A 27,523-nucleotide genomic window follows, 5' to 3' on the forward strand; every position below is an offset into this window, starting at 1 on the left:
TTTGATTGGGTAGAGATGGGATGAGCAAGGGTTTGCAGGGAGTAGGGTGACTTGGGGTGAATCTCCTATGCTCTCTGGGCTTTGGTTTCCCTGGTCTATAAGAGGAAAGAGGTGGCTTGTGGGCCCAAAGTCCCCCGCCCTGACTTTTGTACCATCTTGTCCATCTGAAGGTGTCCTGGCCATTATGCTACCTTATGGAATTATTTCACCATGTGCTCTGCAAACACTACCCACTGTTTGGCTGGACACATGGTTCTGGTGTTTGACTTTGGGGTGGCTTCATGGGTGAGTCCCATCCTTCTTCCTTCTGTGATAGAGGGGAGAATCCTCAGGAAAGCCTGAAGGAGGGGGGAGGTTGGCTAAGAGGGTATGAAAGGCGCCATTCTCCAGTCCAGTCTGTGTGCTCTCAGGGAGGCCTTGTTTCTCCCTGACAGCAGCTCCAAGGGGGGGACACTGTTAGCTTTTCAGATTGTGCTGTTAGCTGGGAGCGGCACTTAAAAATAAGCTGCAATTAGCAGGAGTTTTGAAAAGATCTGTCAGTTCTTCCTCAACCTACTTCTTTTTTCCTTTACTGCAGGAGGGGAGGAAGTTGGCACAAGTAGAGACAGAGGAATGGCTTTACTTCTATTTGTAAAATACATACAGTTGAGGCAAAACATTCATAAATAGAGGGAAAAACTGGTTATGACTGTTAACATCAGTGTGTGCTCAAATAAACCCTGGTAAAAAATGGGGGGTGCTATAACACATGGTTATAGTCAGCTAAGAACTAAGATTGAAAACCCTGGCTATTCCAAGCACAGGTGGTAAAATCTAATTGGTCATTTTCTTCAGAGTTTAGATGCTACTTTAAAATAAATGTGTAGGTAGGGGCGCCTGAGTGTCCAATGCCTGATTTCAGCTCAAGCCATGATCCCAGCCAGAGTCATGGGATTGAGCCCTGCATTGGGCTCCATGCTGAGCGTGGAACCTGCTTGGGATTCTCTCTCTCCCCCACTTGCGTGCATGTTCTCTCTCTCTCTAAAATAAAGATGGGGCACCTGCATGGCTCAGTAGGTTAAGCATCTGATTTCAGCTCAGGTCATGATCCCACAGTTCATTGGTTTGAGCCCTGTGTCAAGCTCTGTGCTGATAGCTCAAGCCCTGGAGCCTGCTTTGGATTCTGTGTCTCTCTCTCTCTCTCTGCCTCTCCCCCACTGTGCATGGGCATGCACACATGCTCTCTCTCTCTCAAAAATAAAAACCAAAAAATAAAGATAAATAAATGTGTAGTGTGGGCTTATAATAGGATGAACCCTCTACCACCCACCCTGCTCAAGTCATCATAGACCTACACCCTGGGCTTTGCTTTTATGTGCTGTGGGCCTCAGACAGGTCTTTCAGACTACCTTGGCCTCAGTTTATTCCTTTGCAAAATATTTCTCCTAAAGCCTAGTTTGCAATGTCCGTAACAGTGCTTTGAAAACACCTAGAAGCCAGTTAGAACTCTTAAGAGCCGTTTTCTCAAACTAATGAGAGTTGCTTGAGGAGAGGCACCAATGGACCTCTGTCCTTGCCTTCGTGCTGAACCTCTTTGGGTCTGGGAATGTGCATTCTGTGGGGTTTGCTCTGTCTTTCCTGGGCCTTAGCCTTGCTGTCATGAATTATCCTATTTGGAGCTCGTTCATCTTTCATCCCTGCTTCTGCCCTGTGAGTCTCAGTTTCTATGGTTGACCCTCCCACAGACCCCCAGAGTTCAGAAGCCTACACCCAGCCTTCCCTGCTTTCGTGGTTAGGAAACTCAGCCGTTGGAGCTCCCATCTAGTCTCTTAATTGTGGGCATTTATAGCTTCAGCTGGGTTTCTTCTAGCTTTGTTTGTCTTTCCACAATGGTTGGGACCAGACCCAGTGCTGAGCCTCAGTTTCCTCACTTGTGAAATGCACCTGTTTTCAGGGACAGTGGGGACTGGTTTGAGTTTGTCTCTGGGGCCTCCTTCTGGGGCTGTCTGTAGGACTTCCTGCCTGCCCTAGTCCTGTCCACCGCCTGAAGGTCTTTTCACATGGTGTTCCTGGCCTGGTACTTGCTGTGCCTTCTCTCCCTTTCCTGCACCCACGTGTTATTCGTTACCAGCCTGGGCTCTGAAGGGTGGTAGTATCTCCTGTTTTGCTCATTCCTGTCACTGGGCATGGGCAATCCATAAGTATTTGTTGAATGAGAAGGAAATTATCTGGGGAAAAACTGTCCTACCAAGCCTTTCCACCCACATGTCACATGAAATGACAAGAGCCATCACTCACTCAAGGAAACTGCCATGTGCCTGTTTGAATCATCTGTCATCCAGGGTGCCTGGGTGGCTCAGTCAGTTAAGCGTCCGACTCTTGATTTCAGCTGAGGTTTCTCACAGTTTGTAAATTTGAGCCCCGCATCAGGCTCTGTGCTGTGCATCAGGCTCTGTAGCCTCCTTGGGATTCTCTCTCTCTCTCTCTCTCTCTCTCTCTCTCTCTCTCTCTCTTTGCCTGTTCTCTCTCTCAAAATAAACTTAAAAAAAAAAAAATCATCTGGCATCCCCTCAGCCCTCATGGTGATGCTGGGCCTGTAAGCAGGGAAGACAATGATAATCTTTCTTTCTCCCTGCTAACACCTGCTGAAATATGCATCCCTAAGAACCCAGGGGCCTACTCCCCTGATCCTTACCTAAGCTGAATGTTGGGAAAGGAGCTCCCCTGGGTGGGACCTTCATCTCATTGCTGCACAGGGAGGCAGCTCTGGGCTGAATATATGCAGGTGGATTATCTAGATGGGCTCTAGGATACTGTGAGAGGAAACTAGGTTGCTAGTGCTGACCTGGCAGGCTCCTTGGCAGGGCTGAAGCAAGGTTAGCATTGGGTGTGCCTGTCAGACCTGGATGAGTCACTGTGAGCAGGAGTCTGTCCCTTGCTCCTTGGTATTTCCCATTCTATGTAGATCTTGAGTGTCCAGATACAGAAGTCTGCCCAGAAGTTTCCTCTATATGGTGGCCTTTTGGGCAGGCCCATTCACGGGAGCCAGTTTTCCACCCCACCCCCCAAAACATCCATCACAGCAAAGTGTCTGGGGTCTGTGGGTACCCAGACCCAAGAAGGATGTTCAGTGTTCCCAGGCTCCTTGTCAGCAGGCCCTGAATTGGTTGAGCAGTGCAGAGGGAGGGCACGGGAAAGGGACATCCAGCGCTCTGTTCCAGGCATCATTCCCTCCCTGCATTGGGTTGGCTGAGGGCCCACAGCTGCATGTTTGTTCTTGGCCCTCGACTGTGACCGAGTTACTCCCTACCAAAGAATGGACTATGCCCATACCATGGAAATCACCTGTGTTCAGCTTGCTGAGCCTTGAGAACTATGCAATTCAGTCCGGCTGATAGAGGGACCTCTGCCAGGAGCCCAGGCCAGTGCCAAGGGCTGAGTCAGGCCTGCCCCTTTGCACACAATGGCCTGGGTCCCTCCCCCATCCCCAGCCTCTTGCCTCCCATCTGTGGGGCAAACCCTGAGGCTGCATGTCTCACTGCCTGTCTCTAAGGTGCGTGCTCTCACTCCAGTCCTATCCCTGGAGCAGAGGGTGGTGTCACCCCATGCCTTGGCCCTCAGGACCCTTTGGCTGCTTCTCCCATTCACCCTGGGACCTCTTTCCATATTGGCCACCTCCAAAGAGCTCCGCAGAAGGAACACAAGGGAATTAAAAGGGAGCTTTCCCACACAGAAGCTTTTGGAGACTTATCAAGCCCTGTTTATGAAGGTCTAGGGCCATTTATGGGACACCCTCCTCAGCCACCCATGCCTCTTTGCTCCAGAGCAGCCAGAGAATTTCTATAGAGGAGGGTCTTAGGGGTGGCAGATGAGGGTCAGGAAAACTTGTGTGCCACTGTTTTTTACCTAAAGTATACATTACTGATTTTAAAAAAGGGGAAGTTTTCTAAAGGTGCTTTTATTCACACATTGTGTGAAATGGAGAGAAGCGTCAAAGCCATAGAATTGTATGTTTAAAATTTGTGTTTAGCATGCCCTTGAGGAAAGGGCAGCTGGAGATGGGAAGGTGGCCAGGCCTTCTACCCAGGCCACCCCTCGGTCCTGCCACCTCCTTGCCCCACCTCCTTCTTCCTCCACCACGACCCTCTCAGCCTCGTCCTTGGTCCGGCTTTGTAAGATGATGATGTTTGTACTCTGCCAAGTGCTTTCGTACTGTTTGTCTCGGATAATCCTTCAGCCGCTCTGGGAGGTCCTGGAAACTGCTACTGATTCTTACTCTTCCAATGGCTAATTCTGGACTTATCAAGGAGCTCTGTGGAATCCCCACATTTCTAGATCCCCACAGTGCTCCATCCAAAGTGCATTTTCCCCTTTACATCAGCCAGGACTGACCCCTTCAGTCACCCCCAGTGACGTTGCCGTTGGTGAGGTCTCTGAGTTCCTCCTCTCTGGGACCTCCTTCCTGTGCTGAACACATTGTTCAGGCAGTGGCCCTGAGTTTTCTCATCAGCCAGTCTTTCCATCCCTGATGCTTTTTTTTTGTTGTTGTTGTTAAAGTAAAAATCAACCCACATTTTTTATTCTGCAAAGTCAGGTTGCAGGGGAACAACCTGAGAGGTCCCTGCTGATTGGGGTCTTCTGGAGGGGAGGGTGGCCTTAGTGCCCCTGCTATTTAGGCTGTCAAGGTGGAGCTGCACTTGGGGACGAGTAGTGGGAACCTCTCCCTGATGTTTGGCAGCCTCTGCTGCAGACCCCTGCCTTCCACCACTTTTGCCCCAAGGCCCTCTTTTAGGCATCCCTCCCAGGCCACAGCTGGTTGGCCCTGGACCTGCAGCTGCCTCAGGGTGCTGTGGCGGCCCTGGAGAGCTCTTTCAGCCTTCTCAGAAGGAGGGGCTTCTGAGCATATGCGCAGTGAGCATAGTGGTTAAGAAGAGTGATCTTGGAGTGACCTCAGGCAAGTTTCTTAACCTTTGAAGCCTCATTTTCCTCATTTGTAAAATGAGATTAATACTAGTTCTTCTTCATGGGGGTGGTGGTTAAGGTTAAATGGGGCTAGCCATGTCAAGGGCTTGGCACTATGCCGGACACCTGCTAAGGCTCAAATTAGGAGTGTTTATTAATATCCTGTGGGGGCATTGCTTGGCCTCTGGAATCCAGGATCTGAGAGTCTCCAAGTAACCACCTGTTGCCTTCTCTCTATTCAGGGTATCAAGAAACCATTCACTGAGGTCATCCGTGCCAACATTGGGGATGCCCAGGCCATGGGCCAGCAGCCAATAACCTTCCTCCGACAGGTAAGCTGGCCCTCAGGAGCAGAAGCTGCTGGGAGAGCAAGGAACTAGAGACTGGTAGAGCCAGCCCATTTCTCTGATGTCCCCTGGGTCTCTCCTTCAACCTCTTCTCCTTCCAAAGTTGTCTAGAATTCCTAGACTCATTTTGGGGTTACTCTAGTGTACAAGGCTCCCAGGCATGCCTTTCCACGGTCCATGGTCTTGGATACTGAATTTGGAGCTTGGTTGATGAGGACATCAGAGAGGCAGCCTGGAGAGGTAGAGTCCCAATGGGCTGGGAGGTGGTATGTGGGAGTCCAGATACAGCTTCCCAAGTGAGACACCCCGAGTTTAAGTGTTAACTCTGCCATTTACCAGCTGTGTGGCTTTGAGCAAGTGGAGATCACCAGAGCATTGCCTTGGAGCACAGCTGGGGGTCTCAGTGCAATGATGAGTGTAAAACGCTCATCCCTAGCCCAGCAGGAGAGTGTGGGGTTGGTGATCACTGTCAGCTGCTGCTCTCCTGGCTGCCTTGCTGATGTGACCCAGCTTGCTCCTGAGGTCTCCGGAAGACAGGTTTTAATGTTTCAGTTTGAGCACCAACCACAAGGATGCTGCATGAGCTCAAATTGTGGGATTGATGGGCTGGAGGGGTAAAAATAGGGTGTGAGAATGCCATAGGGCCTCCTGAACGGATACTGGAGACCAGCTGTGATGAAAGCTGTTTCCTAGAGGAGAATTGGGGCCCTTTTTGGAGCAAAATATGGTCCTTGTGTGGTTAAGGTTCACAGGGTCAGGCAGGCAGGGAAGCTGAGCACTGAAGTCCCCAGTTCTTTTCTCAGCCTGTGTCTCCTGCTGCAGGGGGCGATACAGGGAGGGGCGACCCTGCCCAGCTCTTGGTGGAGGGGTGTGGGGGTGCTGGGGGACCTTAGCTCAGGGAGCACACATAGGGTATGAGGAAAAGAACTGAGGCTGACACTGACCTGAAGGACATCCATTGGCCTCCCCTGCTGTCCCCACTGCTGTTAACCTCAGGAGCATGCCAGCTGACTGTGAATATAAGAGACCCCAAACTGGGCCCAAGATGGAGAAATGGGTCAGACCAAATAGAGCAGCTCAGCCAGGGAAGTGGAGGCAGGAGGAGGCTGGGGGGCCCTGGTTGTCCTGGAATCATGCAGCTTTGAAGGGGAGAGGCAAAAGATGTTCCCCACACATGTCTGGGACTCTGGGCATGAAGAGGCTCCTGTTGCCTCAGCCTTTCTGTCTGGCTGACATGCTCCCAAATCCTGCTCTGCCTTGGCAAGCCCAGCCTCTCCTACCTGATGCTGGCCTCCTGCAGCCTTCACGCATCTCCTTTCTTCTTCACAAGTGCCCCTGGGAGGAGGGCTGGGTCACTGCCCTTGTACAAATGAAGAAGAATGAGGCTCCAAGAAGCCAGCACCTGCCTGAAGTCACCCAGCTGGGGTCAGAGCTATGAGCACCCTCCTCCCCTTAGTGGTCCTGGCACAGTTCCTAAGCTGCCAGCTTAGACTTGCCCAGTGAGCTGGGGTTTACCAGCACTTTTGCAAACATTTCCTTGATTAATCCTCTTAATTTGTGAAGTTAGGGTGATTTTCTCTGTTATAGAGATGAGAAAGCTGACCGGCTTTCAATTCTGGCCAGGAAAGGGGATGATGGTGAGAAAGGGGGAGGGGGCCTGGGGCACGGGGATCAGGGCCAGTCAGTCTGTGAGTTAGGAAGAGGTCTATATTCCTGTCAGTTGGGGCTTACCTGCTTGCTCAGTTCTCGCCCCTTCTCAGGAGCCCCCTGGTGTGTGGACTACTGTCCTCTTTGGAAGAGTTGGTGCCAGGGACTGAGTAACAGGCTCATTCTGTCCCATGGATCCTCTTCTGGAAGACCCCGTATGGGCCCCAAGCCCAGGTCCTGATGTACCCCACCTTTCAGCATGAGAGCCCAGTGTGCTCCTCCCCCACCCGCCCCCAAGCTCCTGCCAGCTGGAACCCTTGTGGAGCACATCTGCCACACATCCCTGAGTTGTCATCTTCGTACCCCTCCTGGGGCTCTGGGGTGGGGGTGGGGGGGGTGCTGGGAGCCCAGCCATGCCTCTTTTCCCCCAGGTGATGGCACTCTGTACCTACCCAAACCTGTTGGACAGCCCCAGCTTCCCAGAAGATGCTAAGAAACGAGCCCGGAGACTCCTACAGGCTTGTGGCGGAAACAGCCTGGGTGAGGCCCCCAACTGGCCAGGTCCCAGAGGGTGTGAAATGAAAGTGTGCTCTGAGCGTGGGCTTGGGCCTGACCCTGAATGGAGAGTTATTCATGTGAGTGAGTGTGTGAATGTGCATGGGATGGTGACCTGCAGAGTAAAGGGAAAAATAGTGTTCCTCTTCTTGTCTGTGCTCTGCTAACCTCCTGTTAGCTAGGCAGTGAGGTCAATGCCCTCTTTGGTAAGTCGGGGCACATCAGGTACAAGAGCCTACATTTGCCTGGGTTTTGGTGTTACACCTGGGAGCCAGCTTGGATAGCTGAGCCCTCTGTCAGAGGAGAGAGTTTAACCCAGTGACTGGCCTCACTGACAGGCAGTTGGATGCAGTGTGTGGCTTTGTCTAGCCTTCTTGCCTGTCTGTGGCCCCTGCCCAGCATCCAGCAAGTGGCAGTCAGTTACGGGGGAAGGGAAGTACTGTGAGATGCCTGTGACCCCTGTTTGGTGGCTTCCTTCCTTCTGGCTGTGCTTCCGCCACCCCAGCCTCTGGTCCTCTCTGCCGGAAGCCTGTGTCCAGCCATTTGCCTCCTTATTGAGGGGGCACACCAGGCACCAGAGGGCTCCATGGAGGGAGGCCCCAGAAGTTGGCCCCTGTACATGTGAAAATGATATTCTCTCTCCCTTTGCTGCTGAGATGGATTTCCAGCCTCTGGCCCTCTGGCTCTTTGTTCTCATCTTATGTTCTTTGTTCTGTTTGTTTTTGCCCCATTCCTTTGCCCAGCACCTACACAGGAGATCCAGCTTTCCTCACTACAGGAAAAACAGTTGTTCTTAGAGCTTTTTTAGGGTGTGGGCCAGCACCTTGTGTGGCAAGGCCTAAACCACAAGCCGGTAGAGAGCTGCCCAATAAGCCCAGAGGCCCGGCCTCCAAGCTCTTTTCCTTCTGCACCCTCTGCCCAGCCCAGAGGACAAAGGCGCTTCTCAAAGACCCCTTGGCCATGGGCCTAAGACTCTTGGAAGCTGCAAGGAGAGAGAGGAGGAGGGAGTGTTTGCCTTCTGTGTGTCTGGTGGGAATGTCTGGGGAAGGGGGAGGAGTTCTTTGTTTCATGTAGGAAACTTCATCAAGTTTTGCAACTCTGTCAGCCAGGCTATGGAAAGGAGTTTGAGAAGCCATGTTCCTGTGAGTCTTCTCTTGGGCTATTGTAGCAAGAAGAAAGTTGGCCTCTGGGGTTTTGGGGACCTGCACTGAGTTTTTTCTGAGGACCTTATGAGGATAGGTGAGGTAGGTGCTCTCTGAGCCCCTCTCCTCATCCTTGAACTAGGAAATACTTTGTACTCATCTCCTAGGCTTGTGAAGAAGGTTGAGATATGAGCTAACCCCCCTTGTCAGGTATGGAGAAGCCCTGTCTCTGGAGGTTGCTACCAGTTCCTGTCCATTGCTGAGGGCAGGGCAGTATCATCAGGGGATGGTGCTCTGTCACCTAAGCCTTGGGCAGCCTAACAACCTGCCTGCCCATAAGGGTAAAGGAAATAGAAAATGTCAGTACCCAGGGCTACACTGACCCAAGTGGGGATTATTAAATACACATACAAGGTCTTAAAGCTCACCCGGATATGTTTTTTTTTTTTTTAATTTTTTTTTTCAACGTTTTATTTATTTTTGGGACAGAGAGAGACAGAGCATGAATGGGGGAGGGGCAGAGAGAGAGGGAGACACAGAATCAGAAACAGGCTCCAGGCTCTGAGCCATCAGCCCAGAGCCCGACGCGGGGCTCGAACTCACGGACCGCGAGATCGTGACCTGGCTGAAGTCGGACGCTTAACCGACTGCGCCACCCAGGCGCCCCACCCGGATATGTTTTTATCATGCCCTTTAAAATGACTTCTTACTAGAGTTTCCTTTATTATCTGTTTGACAAGTAATTCCGCTCTCAAGTTGTATCTTGGATCTTAGGTAGGATTAAGGTGGAATCTAGCCCTTATCTAGTCCTCCCTGAGCACGCTCTAGGCGTTGAGGGACACTGGTGAACCAGGTGAATGGAATTTCCATGCTCACAAAGCTCACTGTCAAATTTGGGAGAAACAAACATTAAAAAGAATTGACAACAAAAAATGTTCTAGTTTTCATGAGCTCTTGGAGAAAGGGCAGAGAGTTATGGGGCTTTAACAAGGGATTCTAATGTCCAGGGAGGGTTTAAGGAGAAAATACCTCTCAAATTCATGTGGAGGGTGAGTAATAGAGAACCTGCAATGCATCAGAAGAAATGGTGTGTGCAAAGGCCCTGAGGTTTAAGAACTGGGTGATCAAGTGAAGAGGTCTGGATGGGGCGGTATGTGATGGGGCTGGGAAGTTTGGTAGTGGTGATGGTGCCAGTTTGTAGGCCATGGGAGGCAGATTGCCATCAGCCTGAGGGCAGTGGGTCCCAAGCTGGGGTAGACCAGGCAGGGGGATAGGTGCTGTAGCAGAGATGCACAGAAGAATCCGGCCCCTGCCCTCAGGGAACTTATATTCAAGACGGGGAGGCAGGGCTTCGTAAATAACTGGAGAAATTGCAGGTCAGGAGAGAGGCTGGGGGTGGGGCAGTATCTTTATGACAGGCCCCCTGGAGAGAGACTAGATTAGAGCTTTGAAGGACTAGTGTGGTTTGGAGCATAACAGAAAAGTTAACGGAAAAGGGTTGGAAGGTCATGGCCTACTAGAACAGGGCATTTGCGGATGGCAGAAAGCCTGGGAATTCAAGGAAGTGGATGAACTAGAGGCAAGAAGGAAGGGGAGACTTCATCCCATGGCGAATGGCCTATGGAGTGAAGAGAGCATTGAGAGAAGGCTTAGGAAAATAGGGAGCCCTAGCAAGTTTCTGAGGATGGGAGTTCATCAATAAGTAAGTCACTCAGTAGAGGGAGAATTCTCTAACACCAGCATTTGTACTTCCCCACTGTTTTAATTTACAAAATATTTCAAATGCAACAGAATACCCAAAGTAATGTAACAAAAGACTTTATACCTACCACCCAGATTTGATACATGTTAATGTTTGCCTTGTGAACTTTAGAGAATTGGCCCAGCCTCCCCTCTTTTCCCCCTCCATTTTATAGCTTGTCAGAGGGGAAGTGTGAGCCAGTTTCACACAGAGGCTGAGGCAGAGCCTGCCTGGCCTTCTTCTGCAGAGCCTCCAGGGTGCAGGGCCTGGACTGATATCCACTGAGGCCCAAAGAAGCCCCATCCTGCCTCCTGGTGGTGGTTTTGCAGTAGACTTAGAAGGAGTAGGCTGGTTCTTTTTAAATGTGGTATAAAATGTAAATGGTATCAAAGGATATAGAATGAAAACTCTGCCTCCCACCTCTGACCCCTAGCCTCCTCTTCACTTCCCCAGAGAGTTCAGCTCACCATTTTGAGACTCCTACCAGATCTTGTGCATGTGCAGCTACCTATTTCCAAATTCATTCTAAAAACATAGTGGCTTGACCTAAAAAAAAAAAAAAACAAAAAAAAAAACCAACAAACTCTTTATTTGAAGCATAGCAAACCTATAGTAAAATGCACAAATATTAATGTACAGCTCAAATAGTTTTTGCACATGTACACACCTGTGTAACCCCCACCCAGATCAAGACATTGAACATTTCCAGTGCTGCAGAAGGCTCCTTTGTGCCCCCTTGGCAGTCATACTCCCCCCCCCCCCCCCCCCCCCGCGCAGAATGGTCACCACTGTTCTTCTACCTTCCAGCACCGGAAATTAGTTTTGCCTGTTTTTGAACTAAATGTAAATGGTAGTCTGGATTTTAATCCAAATGATAGCCTAAGGATATTGTTGACATGGGTGGGGGTAGGGGAGTCATGCCCAGCAGCCCCAGGGATCTGTGGTTAGTACCGATCAGGGCTCTGGACTCCTGGGGCTGGCAGCTGGTGCCATTTTGGGTTGACCCATTCTTCCAGGTTCTGTGGAACTGTGTGTAGGCAGAGGTGATAAAGACATAGCAAGCCCAGCTGTAATGATTTATACTATTGTAGAATGTATATAAATCCCACAAGGGTGGATAAAACAGGTATGGGCACATTTAACTGATTGGAAGCCAGGGCCTAGAATAATGCTTGACATATAATGGGTTCTCAGTGAATACTGAGTGGATGAATGGGGGGGGGGGGGTAGATGAACAAATATGCAGATGGATGGATGGCAGGTGGATGGTTGGATGAGAGGGTGGGTGGATGAAGCCCGGATAGGTGATTAAACAGCTTGCCACCATTCCACAGCCTAGAGTAGTGGGAGTTGGGTCCCTTCCAAGACCTTCCCAACCCCACCCTAGCTAATTATATAGATTTCACTGACTCCATAGCACCAGTTACCATGCCTCTCTAGTCACTGTCTTGTTTGCTGTCTTGCAGGCTCTTACAGTGCTAGCCAGGGCGTCAATTGCATCCGTGAAGACGTGGCTGCCTACATTACCAGGAGAGATGGTGGTGTGCCTGCAGACCCAGACAACATTTACCTGACCACTGGTGCCAGTGACGGCATTTCTGTACGTGTTATCTAATGTTCACCCATGTGAAGAATAGCCTTGCATGCTAGGGCCAAGCGTGTGAGCCTACCAGCAGGGGGATGGGCCTGGGAGGGAGGGGTTGGCTACCCTCTGGTTCCTGCTGTGTCCCCCATCCTGCTGTCCTTACCCCATTCAGTCATCTTGAAGCTGGATATTCCTGCAGCCTTGGTTTCCCTCCAGAGTGCACACCTGCAGATCCAGCTGGAGAAGAGCCATGGGCACTCAAGGGTGCATTGGCCTTTCTCTCACTTAGTACATACTGGTGTTCCTTCTCTGCCAAGCACTGTACCAGGTGCTGGGGAGATGGTGGCAACCAAACACGTTTGGCCTCTGTTTACATACTTGTGTTGGATCAGACTAGCCTTCATATCAAATAAATGTCTCATCACACGCTTTCAGTTTCTCTTCTGAGTGAACAGGACAAAATGCTACAGGAGGGGCAGCAGGTGGCAGGGGTGGCTGTCAGGGGTCAGAAATGTTTCTACAAGGATGGCTGAGCAGAGATCTGGAGGATATGTAGGTGTGAACAGGGGAGGCAGGGGTCAGGGTGTGTTTGGGACAGAAGGTCAACATGTGCAGAGGCTGTGAGCTGAAAGGAGGCTTTGTGTTTGGAAATGGAGAGATGAAGTGAATGAGCACCTGTAGCAAGGGCCAGTTTCCAGAAATGGGCTAGGGAGGCAACTGGAGCCCGAGTCCTATAGGGCTTTTGTGGCCATGTGAGGATTTAGGTCATTGTCCTAATAACAATGTCCATTGAAGGATTTGAAGGTGAGGGGAGTGATATAAGGACATGGAGATAATTAGATTTGTGTTAAGTTTTAACTTTGGCAGGGAAGGGGCATGAGCGGGATGAGGAGGACTAGGAGGGGGAAGAGGTGACTTGGGCTGCGGGTCAGCTGTGGATGGAGTGAAGAGGGGCTGGTATTAAAGTGTGCTTAGAAGGGGCCTGAAGTCCTGGGTCTGAGGGACCTGTGGTCCATTCCCATGTAGTATGCCTCTTCCTGTGCCTAATCAGTGCTAGGCGCCTTCAATTCACTTATTTTCCCTCCTCAGGGAGTGTGTGCTGATCTTTCTTTTAAATGGTTATCTTTGTCTTTTGACCTCCAAGGCTCTTGTTTCTAATGTTTACTGAGTGCTTTCATCCTTTCCCAAAAGCTTTCAGATACTTTAAACTCTTACTGGAGACCGTGAGGAAACAGGCCCAGTAATGTTAAGTGGTCTGCAGGCTTTAAGTCAGCCTCTTGTGGAATTTGGGATTCGAGTGTTGAGGCTCAGGTCTTCAACCGTAGCATATTCCGTTGTGTTCTGTTGTCAGAGCCCCTTGTAATTCCCAGAGAAACCCACATACATGCAGAAGTCCTGGAGCAGAGGAGGGAGGTGTCTTCAAGATTTAGGGAAAAGAATCAAGTTGTTGAGCTTCTTAATTTGGTGGTGTTCTTGCAGCAAGGAACTGAGCCTGTGTGTAAGGTGGGGGCTCTGACAGAAGAGGGTTTCTTATGAACTACTGCCATGTCCACCAGTAGCCCACAGGACTCACATGACCTGGTTTCTCAGGAGTCCTGCAAACCTTGAGCCCACACAGCGGTGGAGACAACCAGGTTGAAGCACCACCTGCTGATAGTAGATGGGTATTTTCTCCCAGTTTGACAATCCTTTCCTTGTTCAGGGGTCTGTCCAACCTTGGACAATGGTAGTTACTAACAAGACAGATTTCCACTGCCCATCCCCACCAGGACAGACGGAATGAGCTTAAGGGCTGAGGTCAGAATATTATTCTGAGACGGCCAGTTTGTAGACCACTGCTTTAGAAGACCTCTTTAAAAAGTAGAAGCATTGAGTCTTTTAACTACTGTGCTGAGAACGTTAAAGCATTTCATTTTGCTTATTCCTCATAGCAGACCTCATTTTACACATAGAGAAAGTGAGGCTCAGGGAAGCCAAGGGGCTCATGTGGGCTGCACTGCAGGCAGGCAGCAGGGTGGCTGGTGAAAGGCTACAGGTGGGGCCTCCCGGAGTATCTGCCTGGCAGTCCCCAAAGGGTGCAGGGTGGCAGTATTCTTGGAAGACATGGCTTCTCTATTGCAGACAATCCTGAAGATCCTGGTCTCCGGGGGCGGCAAGTCACGGACCGGCGTCATGATCCCCATCCCACAGTACCCCCTCTACTCAGCTGTCATTTCTGAACTCGATGCCATCCAGGTGAACTATTACCTGGATGAGGAGAACTGCTGGGCCCTAAATGTGAATGAGCTCCGGCGGGCTGTGCAGGAGGCCAAAGACCATTGTGACCCCAAGGTGCTGTGCATCATCAACCCCGGGAACCCCACAGGTCTGTGCTTCGCTTCGCCACTTTATTGGGGAGTAGGGGCAGGGCAGCCAGTGTACTACAGGTCTGGACACGAAAGAGTTAAATAATGTGACGTTCTCTTTGCTCCCCTTTCCCAATCTAGTTCCAGATTTGTTAACATAAAGCCATAAAATCTGCCACAGGCCACCTTAGGAGATGAGCAAATGCGGGCATATTTTTTGGACAGGGTTGCATTATTATTAAGACCAGTTTTTTGGGTTTTTTTTTTTCTTTCTCCCATTCTTACATTTGCAAAGAATCTCCTTGAGGTTACTTACAACCCATCACCATTAATCATAGGCCTCATTTTACCTTTACTCCTAGTTGTTTTTCTGAACCAGTTTTCAGAATGCTGGTGTGTGCGTTTTTTTCTTTAACACAGCGTTACTGTGTACTTTGAGACCTGGAAAGGAAATGCCATATTAAAAACAAAAGCAAACAAACTGAAAAAACCTGTTTCCAGAATTTGAAAAGCACGCCTAATTTTGCATATTTTTCTTTAAAAAAAACAAAAAAAGTCCAGCCCTGCATGTTTGGATCTTTCTGGGCTGCTGGCTTCATTTGCCCCCAGTGCTATTTGGATGCTGGGAACAAGGGCTCCTCTTTCCTCCTTTGTTGAGATAAATTGGGTCAGGGCCAAAATGCGTTGGAGTTGATTGTGGAATCTGCTTCTTTGGAACATTAAATGATGCTTCAATCAGCTGAAAGCACCACTTGAATTCCTGAGTGCAGAAAATGGGTGCGCCTGGCTGTAACACTCATTTATTTACATCAGCTCCCTGGGGGTAGGAATGCAGATTCTAGCTCTAATGCAATAGGAAAATGACTACAGCTGGGTTCTCAATCCTGGTTGCACATTAGAATCACAAAAGGAGCTTTTAAAAATGCCAAAGTCATGGCTGCATCCCAGAATCTCTGGGGATCGGGCCCAGACATCAATATTCCCCACAGCTGATGATGAGAACCACCACGTTAGGACAGTGGTTCTCAGACTTAAGCTTGTTAAAAAGCATACTGCTGGACCCCGCTCCAAGAGATTCTGATGTAATTAGGCTAAGTTGGGGCATGAGAGTTTGTATTTCTAATGAGCTCCCAGGTGATGCTGTTGCTGCTGGTCCTAACTTGAAGTAACAGTTCCTACATCTTGGGAAATACTCTGTATACCTAGTTTATATTAGAGGGTTGGTAACTTTTAAGGCCAGGTGTTTATGCATATCTTTTCACCTGGTTCTCTGGGAAGAAATAATTGCATCAGAGACTTTACTATTTTAGGTAAAGGGATCATGGGAGTGTATATTAATATGAGTAATTTTTAGAATAACTGTAAGTGGGCAGAGGCTGGTGTTGCTTTCTGGGGTCTGAAATGTGTGAAAATTGGTGAGCTCTTGGAAGATGGGGGATGAAAAATAGAAACTCCCTGTGATGGCCATATATCTTGTCTGGATCACACACTGACCACTTGGGCTGAAAGGTGTCAAAATGGACTGGGATATTAAACCAGGCCTCTGGGTTCTAAGATAGAAACCCAGCTCAAGATTGCAATTGGGTCATAGAACTGTAAAGTCCAGGGGTGAAGGAGCACACCTGAATCAGCATCATTGTCATAGGAACCTCGATCCATTTCCCAGGTCTCAGTTGGAGTCCTTCTCAGGAAGGATCTGTCCTTGGTGTGACCTTCAGCAGCTCCAGCCATGGCCCACCAGCTGAGCAACCTCAGCAGAGAGCCTCACCCATAGTTTTAACAAAAATTCCAGGCCAGACTCTCTTTGGCCCAGCTTAGGTCATCTGCCCATTCCTGCACCAGTCAAATCACCAAGACTGTGGCCAGGTCTGTGTCCCTTGGCCTTGCTGGAGTGCAAAAAGAAGCAGTTTCCCATAGAATAGCTGAGCTCTGTCACTCAAAGGAGGGAAGGACACTGGGCAAACAAAGCAACAGATTTTCTCTTTGGGTTGTGGGAAATTTCCTTTGGCCTGGCCTCTGGTGAGAGGCACTTGGAAGACCCCTCTCCAGCCTTCTGTGTCAAAGCCATCTCTTCTATGAGGTGGTCTCATATCTCCCCCTGCTGGTCACAGCTGTGCCTTGGCCCTCTAAAGCCATTTATGACTGTCCCTTCTACAACACTGTATGTATTTGTCCACCCATTGGCTTAGAGGCATGTTCTGAGTGCCTCCCAGACAATGGAGAGAAATAAGCTCTGTCCTTATCCTCAGGGTTGCGTTGCACACATCAGTGGAATTATTTACATATAGTGTGTCCGTTCCCTCTATTGAGCTGCAGGCTTTCTGAGGCCCTGGTCCTTGTTTACTTCCTTTTTGCACTCTCCTTGGCATTATATGCACATGGTTTTGATATTCTTGCTGCTCAAATCTTTGCTTGCATTCTAACAGGATAGTTTGTGGGATCAGAGGCATGGAAGGGCAAGCCCAGTAGCGTTTGCAGGCAGACTCAGCCCCCTGGGGAGCCAGCACCTGGCTGTCAGTGGGAAGAGTAGTTGGTTCCTTGTAGAATCCCGGGCTGTCTCCTTTCCAGAATCCCAGAACCCTGAACTTCAGAGAAAGCCTGGTTTGGTGCTTGCTTGGCAAGAAAAAGCTGGACCTTTCACAAAGGAATTGAGCTTTAGTAAAATAATTGGTTCATTGCTTAGATAGTTCAAAGCCGAGATCCTGGCTGAATCATACTGTGCTCTTATAAGATATATCTATTTTTTTCCATACATGTCCTTGATATTTTCACACAGAGAAGACTATAGGTATTTTTATTTTTAACAAAAAGGTAACGTATTCTATGTATATAAATAGTACCTGTGCATACATATACACATACGTACAGAGTTATATGTGATATGCATAGAGACACATACATATATGTCTTTAAAAATGCTGTTTCTTTACTAAGTCAGTAAGTATTCTGACTTACTGGGATTCTGGGTGTTTTTCCGGAAGGTATGTGAGCACCGCTGATACCCCCAGTGCCACACCCATAGCAGGTCTCAGGAAACACTGGGGAAAGTTTCCATTTCCATCTTGCTGCATTTGTTTCTTCCCCATCTAAGCCCATGGCATTTCTGGTGAACTGGTAGAGTAATATTTTGCTATTTGTGCTCATTTCTGTTAAATGGGTGCTGATTATTTCCACTGTTTGTGTTGAGTCAAGTGCTCAAGGGTAGACCTTAAAAGGAAAGACTGCTGAGTGTTCTCCATCATCATCAGTGATACATACATAACTCCCACATGGCCACGAACAGGAGACACCAGAGCTGGCACACAGGCTCGTTCATTTTGTGCTTACTTTGCAAATATTTACTGAGCACCTGCTGAGTATGGGCTTTGAGGATACCCGATGAGCCATACAGACCATGTCCCTGCCTCATGGAACTTGTGTGTGCCTCTCTGGGAAGTTGTGGTAACTGTCCATCAGCCAGTGTGATTCTCTTTGTCGGTTGCTGTTGGTGTGTGGTAAGGGGGGCTCAGAGATGATTGATTTAACCCCTTCCTGCTCCTTAAGACACTATCCTCCAACACAAACATACCCCACCACCCACCCACACACACCTCTCATAAGAATAACAAGAAAGTTGAGTGTGAAACACTTCTCCCTCCACATACCTGGCATAAGTGAGTCAGACAGATGGGGCTGAGACTTGGGAGTCCCTAGAGGTTGACTACACCCTATTAGGCACAGCAACTAGGGTCGTCCCTAAGGGTCATGCAGGAACACAGGACACCTGAGTGATTCTGGGTGGGATTCTTGTCCTAGGGACAATTTAAACAGCATTACAAACTGCATTCTGGTTTTGTTGGGGATTTTTTAGGTCAGGTCCAAAGCAGAAAGTGCATAGAAGATGTGATTCACTTTGCCTGGGAAGAGAAGCTCTTTCTTATGGCTGATGAGGTAAGAGTTGCCCAGCTCTCTCCTCCGTGAGGAGTGAGGCTGAGCTTTCTCTTCCAGGGGGAGGGAGCCAGGCCTGACTGTTCTGTACCACAGGGAAATTTCTAGGTGTTGGAGGAGTGATTCTAACCAAGGAGGAGGATGTTAACAACCTGTGAAACTGTGACCTAAATCATCCCTCTATTTGGTTGGATTCTTGATTATAAATTTCAGAAAGTTAACCCAAACCACTTTAAACTTTAAAAGAGGGGCATCTGGGTGGCTCAGTAGGTTAAACATGTGACTCTTGATTTTGGCTCAGGTCATGATCTCAGGGTTTGTGAGATAGACCCCTGCATTGGGCTTTATGCTGATAGTGGAGCCTGCTTTGGATTCTTTCCCTCCCTCTCTGCCACCGCTCCCCCCTGCCCCTCACCTTCCTGCCTGGTCATGCTCTCTCTCTCTCTCAGAATAAATAAATAAACTTGAAAAACAACAGTGGGGTAAAGGTGTGGGGCTAAGTTCAGGGACACAAACCATATCCCTCAGATTCACTCTCCTCACAACATTGTTATCTTCCCAGCCTAGAAAGAGAATTTCTTCCTGGTGATTCTAGCAAAAGTCGCAGAGTTGAGCCTGAATCACACAGCTTGGGTCACACACCCACTGCTGAACCAATCACTGTGGCTGATGGTTGCAATATGCACATTGACCAGGCCCCATACAAGGGGCAAGCTGTCTTCCCTAAGAGCAGGGAGCAGTGTTCCCCGAGGGGAAATCAGGGGACTCTCTCTCAGGAAGGGAGAGTGGATGCTGGGTGGACATAATGCTGTGTTCCTGTGCCTCCTGTGCTTCCATATCTACCATCTCATTTAGTCCTCACTGCAGCCTGTGAAGGGAGGTGGGGAAATTTTAATTAATTTCATGGTTGCCACTCCTTGAACCCCAGTTCTGGAGCCGAGGCTCCCCATTTTTTTCTTGCTTTGCAAGGAAGAAACTCAAGGCCTGTCAGATTCTATTTCACTTCTTCATTTCTGCACGATTCTGGTTAGTGGTAGCTTCTAGCACCCTGGTTTCGTTTCTTTGCTCATTAGCACCCCCCCCCCCACACACACACACATAACTTACCCACTAAATTGTTGCCATGATTAGTAGATGGGCTAAAAATCTTCCTTTCTCTCTCTCTCTCTTAAATTCCAGTAGAGTTAACATACAGGGTTATATTTGTGTCAGGTGTTAAAAATCTTCATTTCTAAAGGAGAGAAGGGGCAGCAGAGTGACTTCATGCACTAAACTCCTCCCCTTGAGGTCCAGGAAGAGGAGGGCATGAGGAAGTTCATCTCCAAGGGCAGAGGAAGGTGCTTGCCTGCTGAGTGTGGACTATGTGGACAGGGAAAAACAAAGCATGTGTGGGTGCCATTCATGTCTACAGTCTAGTGGGAAAGCTGGCAGTGAAATGAATAGAAAAACAGTAGTTCCAAAGGGGGTTGTTGTCGTAAAAAGCCAGGAGAGCAACATGTTCAGCTCTTCAAGTATGGAGGTCAGAGGATAGCTCCATGAACTGCTTCAATTATTTTTTTTAAACTTTTTAAATTTTTATTTTTGAGAGAGAGAGAGAGAGAGAGCAGGGGAAGGGAAGAGAGAGGGAGACACAGAATCTGAAGCAGTCTCCAGGCTCTGAGCTGTCAGCACAGAGCCTGACATGGGGCTCGAACTCCTGAACAGTAAGATCATGACCTGAGCCAGTCAGACGCTTCACCGACTGAGCCACAGAGGTGCCCCTGAACTGCTTTCATTATTAATCTTATGGAAAGAAGTAAACATTCAGGGAGGAAACTTGCTTGGGCAAGTAGGAGTCCTGACATTGTCACTGGTCAGATGAGGTAGAAAGGAGATCTGAAAGTTGGGTGGAGGTGAGTGTGGGTGAATGGGAGAAATCAAGTGGGCATACAACTCAAAGCTTTTCTCCTTGCGTGTTCTGCAAGGTTCCTTTGGGCACATCTGCCTTATTCCTGGAATGGGCTTTGTAGCACACAGCCTGACTGCAGGTTGACCCTGAGCACCTGTGCCCTTCCTACATGGGCTCAGGCCTCTCGGGGAATATGGGTGACTGTCCATGTGTCCCTGTTCCCCCAGGTGTACCAGGACAATGTGTACTCTCCGGACTGCAAATTCCACTCCTTTAAGAAGGTGCTTTATGAGATGGGGCCTGAGTACTCCAGCAACGTGGAGCTCGCCTCCTTCCATTCTACCTCCAAGGGCTACATGGGCGAGTATGTTGGCCCCCACCTTCCTCCCACTGCCTCTGGGCCTGCCCCATACCAGATCCCCTCTGCCCTGCCCCACACTCAACCTGGACAGAGAAGGCCGCCTTTATCTATGGCCTCTGCTGACCTTAGAATCAGGAGACAGGCCACATCTCCCCAAGGGGAAGCCCTGTGATGTGAGGACACCAGGACAGCCTTGTGCAGAGGCTCATATAAAATAAGGTCATGCTTGAAAGAAACCTGACTGCAATAAACAATGCAAATGAAAGCAGGACCTACAGCAGCTTCCAACACTAGTGTTTTCTGCCAGCCCGGTTACTGTTGCTCCAACATTGACTGAAATCTGAGGGGCTGGAGAAGGCAGGTTGAGTGGACAGATGGCGTCAGGGCCAAGCTGTATGTGTACCTCACCCTAGCACTGGGGCCAGAGAGTCCACTTCAATCCTGTATTTGTTCATTCAGCTAATACTTGTTGATGACCTGCTCTGAGTCCAATACTGATCTCGGCACTGAGGATACAGCAGTGAGCAAACCACAGCAGTCCCTGCCCTAACAGCTTATGTTCTAGTGAAGAGAGAGGCAGTAGACAAATGAATAAAATCATGTGTCAAGTGGACAAAAATAGAAAAGAAATGGGAATGCGGGTGGTGGGGGTAGAGTCATTGAGGAGGAAAGAGGGAGCTATGCAGGTATCTGAGGGAGGAACATTCTAAGATGAGAGAATAGCATGTGTGAAGGCCCTGAGGCATGCCTGGAATATTCAAGGAGTAGCAAGGAAACTGGAAAAGAGTAAGTGAGGGGGAAAGTAGCAGACATGGAGGCCAAAGAAGTCATAAGAGACCAGATCATCTGGGCTACTTAGGTTATTTTTTACTTTTACTCAGAGTGAGATGGGATCTGTTGGAGGATTATAGCAGAGGCATGAACTCACCTGACTTAAGTTTTACTGGACACTGTCTGGTTGCTGTCTGGTTGCTGTCTGGTGAGGGCAGGAACAGAGACCAGTCAAGAGGCTGTTATAGCCAGGCAAGGTATATATATGACCGTGGGCCAGGATCGAGATGGGGAGAAGACGCTGAATCCTGGATATATTTGAAGGTAGAGTGGCCAGGAGTGGCTTGATGGAGAAGATGATTGTGAGACAGAGGAATCAAGAATGATTCCCAGGCTTTTTATTCAAACAACAGGAAGGATGAAGTAGCTAGCCATCTAATGGATGAGGAAGGCTGTGGGTGAAGTAGGTTTGGGGGAAAGATTGGGAGTTGGGTTTTTAACGTGTTGAATTTGCAAATGCTCATTGCATGTCCAGATGGAGATGGATGTGTGAGTCCCCAGCTCAGGGCTGATAGCCAGCTGATTTAAGTTTGGGAGGTTCAGTGAATGAGTTGTTAGATCTCTGAACCTGGACATCTCACAAGGAGCGAGGTAGACCCTAGGTAGACCAGGGACTGGTTTAGGCCCTCACTGCTCAGAAGCTGGGAGAGAAGAGGAGGAACCTGCAGAAGAGAATGAGAAGGAAAGACTAGTGAGTTTACAGCTAAGGGCATTCATCCACCAACTTTGTGGGGGTTCTTTTATGTGCCAGCTGTCAGGTTCTCCCTTGTTAAGCTGAAGGCTGATGGAACCATGAAGCTTGGAGGAATATTTTGGCCAGGTCGATGGAGCTGCATCATGGGGATGATTACCCAGCTGGCTTTATTTGATGTAGGCAGGGGTTAATTTATGCTGGTCTTTCTGGTCTATACCAATAGCAGTGCTTTATCTCTGCTAGACTTTTGTGTGCTATGTAGCTCTTTTCCTAAACAAGTCTGTTCTCTATTAAGTCTTTTTTCAAACTCAGGTGTTTGTATCACATATTTAGTCGTGTCTCCATCTGTGTTATTGATTATTGTTTTTAACAGTCTGCTGGATGTTGGTATCCTGGGTTATGACCTGTAGTCTTCAGATCCTGATTACCTGGGATTAGACTGTTCTTCTCAACTTGGTTTTCTGCTCATCAGCAGAGGATTAAGCAGAAAGTTGTTTCTTTCAGCCTTTGTTATGGGAAACCTTTCTGCAATACTAGAATTTATCTTCTTGCCTTGGAAAGTCCAGTCAAGAGATGAGATGGGAACTGGCCTTTGCCAGTTCAGTTCTGCAGACTAATTCCAGTGGCATTTTATTGAGTGTTTCACTGTGTCAGGTCTTCTGAGGTTGAGGGTGTGGAGTATACAGAGGAAGGTAAGACTAGGTACCCACCTCAGGGAGTCTGCATTTCTGCAGTCTTAGTCTGAACGTTATCTATCACAGTCCAGAGAAGGAGGTACAGCTCCAGAAAGTGTGACTGCTGGGGCAGATTCAGGTTCGAAAGTTTTTGTGTTTTTTTTTTTGTTGTTGTTTTGTTTTAACTCATTGCAGATTTCATCTTACTTTCCTGTGATTTCAGTCTATATCAAATATCTATATCAGGATCCTAGTGGTGATGAGTAATGGAAACTAAACTTGAACTGACTTTCACCAAAGAGGTTTTTTAAAAAAAATTAATATCAGTAAAAAGTCTAGGAATCTTAAAGATGTCAGTAGGACTCTGTCCCTGATTTCTTGCTTTGTCTCATTGTCTTTCTCAGCTCTGCTCTCCTGTAGGTTAGCTTTGTTTTCAGAAAGCAGAAAGTTCCAGCAAAAGTCCTCAGACTATGTTCATAAGCTCCAGTGAATCAGGTACCTACCCCTGGAGCCTGTGCAGGCTTGAATCATGTGCCCCTTTAGAACAGGGGCTAGTGTATTAGTTAGGACTCAGACTAAGTGGCTTTAACAAAGAGGCCCAAAAATATAGTGGCTAAAACAAGTGGATCTCTCTTTGACATAACAGACCAAAGGTAGGGGAAGTCCAGGACAGGCTGTGCTCCATGAGGTCATTCAAGGACTAGGCTGGTAGGACGGCTCTGCCATATCAACATGTGGCATCCATCTCTGGCACTGAGGCTGCTGTTCCAGTGTCTCATTTCTCAGGAAATGGGGGAAAAGAAGGCAAAAGAAGAGAGCGTACTTTTTTCTTGTAAGGAAGTGATGTGGAATTTGCTCGTGTCACTTCCATTCACCTTCCATTGGGAAGAACTTGGCCACATCTGACCACTCAGCATTAGGAATGGGGATGATTACAGAATATTCTGGCTGACCAGATTGCATTTAGTTGAGGCCTCTCTGTGACTGGTGGGTCCTCTCCCCATCTTCAACCTGCAGGTGTGGCTACCGAGGAGGCTACATGGAGGTGATCAACCTGCACCCTGAGATCAAAGGCCAGCTGGTGAAGCTGCTCTCTGTGCGACTGTGCCCGCCAGTGTCCGGGCAGGCTGCCATGGACATCGTTGTGAACCCCCCAGTGCCTGGAGAGGAGTCCTTTGAGCTGTTCCACAGGGTGAGTTGCTGTGTTCTGTAGCCCATCTGCATCCCTGCCACAACAAGGGTCATGGGTATTCACGGTGTATTCAGGATCACCATGGCTAGCCTCTCTCCACACCTCTGATGGGTGCTCGTGGTTCCTCTTGATGCCTAAACCACCCCATGAGGTTCAGTGTGAAAATGTAGTTGGGCTGTGTTCTGAAGTGGAGGACTGTCCATGCATGTGGGTGGGGGACCCCTACCCCTTCATCCCCTGTGAGCACCATAGATGGGCAGGCATCCCTGGAGGATTCTGTTACTAAACTAAAAAGGAGAAAAGGACGGGCGTGGCATTGGTTCTAGACCATAGGCCTGCCTTTGGCCCAACCAGATGTTCTCACAGCTCAAAGTAATCCAGTTAGACCCTTTCCATTCATTGCAAGTGACAAAAACCCAACTTTAACTAGTCTACACACAAAGGAATTTATGGGGCATGTAACCAAACAGTCCCTAGCCATTCTAGGCTCACATTTTTTTAAAAATTGTGGTAAAATACACAGAACATAAAATTTACCATTTTAATCATTTTTCACTGAACATAAAATACACTCACATTGTTGTGCACCCATCACCACCATCGATCTCCAGAACCTTTTCCTCATCCCAAACTGAAACTCTATACCTGTTAAACACTAACTCCCCATTTCTCCGTCCCCCCCCCCAGCCCCTGGTGACTAACCTCTGTTCTACTTTCTGTCTCTATGAACATGACGACTCTAGGTACTTCATCTAAGTGGAACCATACAGTATTTGTCTTTTGTGACTGGTTTATTTCACTCAGCATAATGTCCTCAAGGTACATCTGTGTTGTAGCATGTGTTAGACTGGGCTTCCTTTGGAAGGCTGAGTAATATTCCACTGTGTGTATAGACCATGTTTCCTTCATTATCAGGCCACAGCTTCCATCCCCTGTTCCAACAGTACTTGCAGAAGTCCTGGACTGACACATGTGCACCTCTGAGCCAGCCAGTGATTTGCTTTGCCTGAGTCACATGCCCTATGCATACCACATGGATTGAAAGTGGCCCCCCAAAATGAATTGGTTGGGCCATCTCCTAGAAGCATGTTCTAGGGCTCTCTATCCAGGGCCAGGTCCACTCAGACCACTGGGCAGGGACGAGGTTTTCTCATTTTGAGAAATAACCTCCCTCCTGGTAAGAGAATAGAAGCCATGACACAAGTTACCCAGGACCTACCTTTTTCCCAGAACTCCCCGCACTTATGGGCCTCAGGGCCCACAATAGCCTTTTGGGCTGAGCACCCAGAGAAGTTCCTGCAGAGGAATGTGTCACCCACCTCCTTGATTTGCTGTGTTCCTGCACACACAGGCTCGCTTTTTACCAGGCCACCCCATTCCCCCCCGCCCCCGTGTTGAAGGGACAGTTTCCAGTAGCTAGAGCCATTCCATGATGCCCAGAGGTGCTGACTGTTGTTTTCTGTGTCTCATCAGGAGAAAGAGTCTGTCCTGGGTAATCTGGCCAAAAAGGCTAAGCTGACAGAAGACCTGTTTAACCAAGTCCCAGGAATTCACTGCAACCCCTTGCAGGGAGCTATGTATGCCTTTCCTCGGATCTTCATCCCCAGCAAAGCCGTGGAAGCAGCTCAGGTTTGGGGTGCTGGGCCGGGGCTCACTGGGTTCGCTTGGAATTGCTGGGTTGGGGGTTGGCTCTTGCCTTGGGGAGCAAAAGTGCTGGTTCTGGAGGTTCGGAATTTTTCGGACCCCTTGGCCAGATGGTGCTTATAGCATAAAGATGATGGGCCCCCGGAGGCCCAGCCCTGCAGCATGCTGTGGTGAAGGGGCAGAGATGAGGTCAGCCCCAGGCGAGTGGTGCTGATCTGGGCTCTGTTACTTCCAGTGTTCTGAAGGCAGGTGCCCAAGCGTGACATGATGCATTTAAAACTGAACCCACGCTGGGGAAGCAGTGACAGCCGTCCCTTCTGCGCAGTGACTGCCCTAGAGCAGCACTTCTCAGTCCTTGAATGTCAACACAAAATCACCTAGGGACCTTGTTAAAATGCCAGTGATGGTTCAGGAAGTCTGTGAAGGGGCCGAGATTCTGTGTTTGCAACAAGTTTTCAGGCCATGCCATAGACATCTGCCTACTGTAAGGATCAGAAGCCAGAGCAGTGTTTCTGAAAGTGTTGTCCTTGTGTCCCTTAAACCTCCTCAATACCTTGTTAAACATTCAGAATCTGGGCCCTCCCCCACTCACTCAGACCTGCTGAGTCAGAATCCCTGGTGCCCGAGAAGCCATTTGACAGGTACCCCAGGTTGTAAAAACCAAGGTGCAAGAAGCACTATGAACAGAGCCCCCAAGCTGCTGTTCCCTAAAAGTCCCGCTGGGCACAGACCTCAGGGCCATGTTGTCAGAGGTGATGCAGCTTGGCATATATATAGGGGACCACCATCAAAGCTTGTGGAGATACTGCCTGGCTGTGGGGCACAAAGGAAAGAGACTCTCAGTCCTGGGCAGAGAGCGAAGTACCACAGCCCATGGCCATCCTCAAGTAGCCCGCAGGCCCCAGCTTCTAGCAGTTTCCAGTGTCCCACCCTGGTCCTTGCAGGGAGGGTGGATGAGCCCTGTCACGGGAAAGAACCTACCGTTTCCATTGTATTTGACTTTGAGTGTTCAGTGGTGTGTTTGTGCAGTGCAAAGCCGTAAATGAACTCTCAGTCCTGCCCTGCTCCCACAGGCCCATAAAATGGCCCCCGACATGTTCTACTGCATGAAGCTCCTTGAGGAGACTGGCATCTGTGTTGTACCTGGCAGCGGCTTCGGGCAGAGGGAAGGCACCTACCACTTCAGGTACTGCTGCCTCTCTGTGCCAGGGGACTGGTCCCAAGTTTGTCTTGGAAAAGACAACCTGTGTTATCATAGAACACAGGCTGGCTTCAGACACTGAGGTGTGTGCAGCCCCAAACTCACTGTGGCAAACCACCCGCCCTGCCCACTCCCATTCTGTCCTGTTGCAGAGCCAAGCCAAGACCTGGGTCTGGGGATTAAGGAAAACTATGGGTAGATTCCAAGGTCATCTCCTTGACCACTCTGTCCCCCCTTCCATTGCCTCCATCTGTCACATACTATCCGAAGTGTCCCCAGTGGGGTGTTTTCTTCTTTATTTCCATGTCCTTTTCCAACTCCATGATAGCAGCTTGCAGTACCCAGGTGCTCAGTAGCTTATCCAAAAGTCTGCAGAGACGCCACATCTAAAACAATGGAATTGGTTTCACTTACTACGACACATTTCACAGGGTGTGCCAACTCTGCCCCTGTGTGGATGGCAACCCCAGGAGCAGAGCAGGCTGGAGCAGCTCAGCCCAGGTTTCCCCACTGAAGCCAGTTCTAACAGAACAGCATCTTCTCCACGCTTAGTGCTCTCAGATGTCTCCTGCAGCAGATGCTAAAAAAAGAAATGTCATGAGCTTAGTTAGCACCTGGAGCCAAGTCCTGACTCAGGTTGTGGGCAGTGTGCCCTGGATGGACAAACGTGTCTGGTTGGCCTTTCTACCCTAGTGAGGTCCACCTTGGCAGTTCACGGCTCATTCAAAAAAAAGGTTAAATCGAGAGGGCTGACTTTAAGGTGGTGAAGCAAACCAACAGTATTAGAGGAAGTATTAGTTACTATGGC

The 27,523-nt window shown here is 49.0% G+C and overlaps 1 protein-coding gene across 1 annotated transcript in view; it reads left to right on the top strand.

The window, feature by feature from the left end:
• Positions 1–27,523, top strand: part of GPT2 (glutamic--pyruvic transaminase 2) — a 33,668-nt gene that overhangs the window by 2,928 nt on the left and 3,217 nt on the right. Inside the window, exons 3-11 of the mRNA XM_003998006.5 lie at positions 5,184–5,273; positions 7,367–7,475; positions 11,840–11,973; positions 14,080–14,323; positions 18,154–18,233; positions 20,346–20,482; positions 23,696–23,870; positions 25,344–25,499; positions 26,588–26,700. Of these exons, the coding sequence (XP_003998055.1) occupies positions 5,184–5,273; positions 7,367–7,475; positions 11,840–11,973; positions 14,080–14,323; positions 18,154–18,233; positions 20,346–20,482; positions 23,696–23,870; positions 25,344–25,499; positions 26,588–26,700 (1,238 nt within the window). The remainder of the gene's footprint in view (positions 1–5,183; positions 5,274–7,366; positions 7,476–11,839; positions 11,974–14,079; positions 14,324–18,153; positions 18,234–20,345; positions 20,483–23,695; positions 23,871–25,343; positions 25,500–26,587; positions 26,701–27,523) is intronic.

This window comes from Felis catus, chromosome E2 (assembly GCF_018350175.1).
Source record: "Felis catus isolate Fca126 chromosome E2, F.catus_Fca126_mat1.0, whole genome shotgun sequence".
NCBI classification, from domain to species: Eukaryota; Metazoa; Chordata; class Mammalia; order Carnivora; family Felidae; genus Felis; species Felis catus.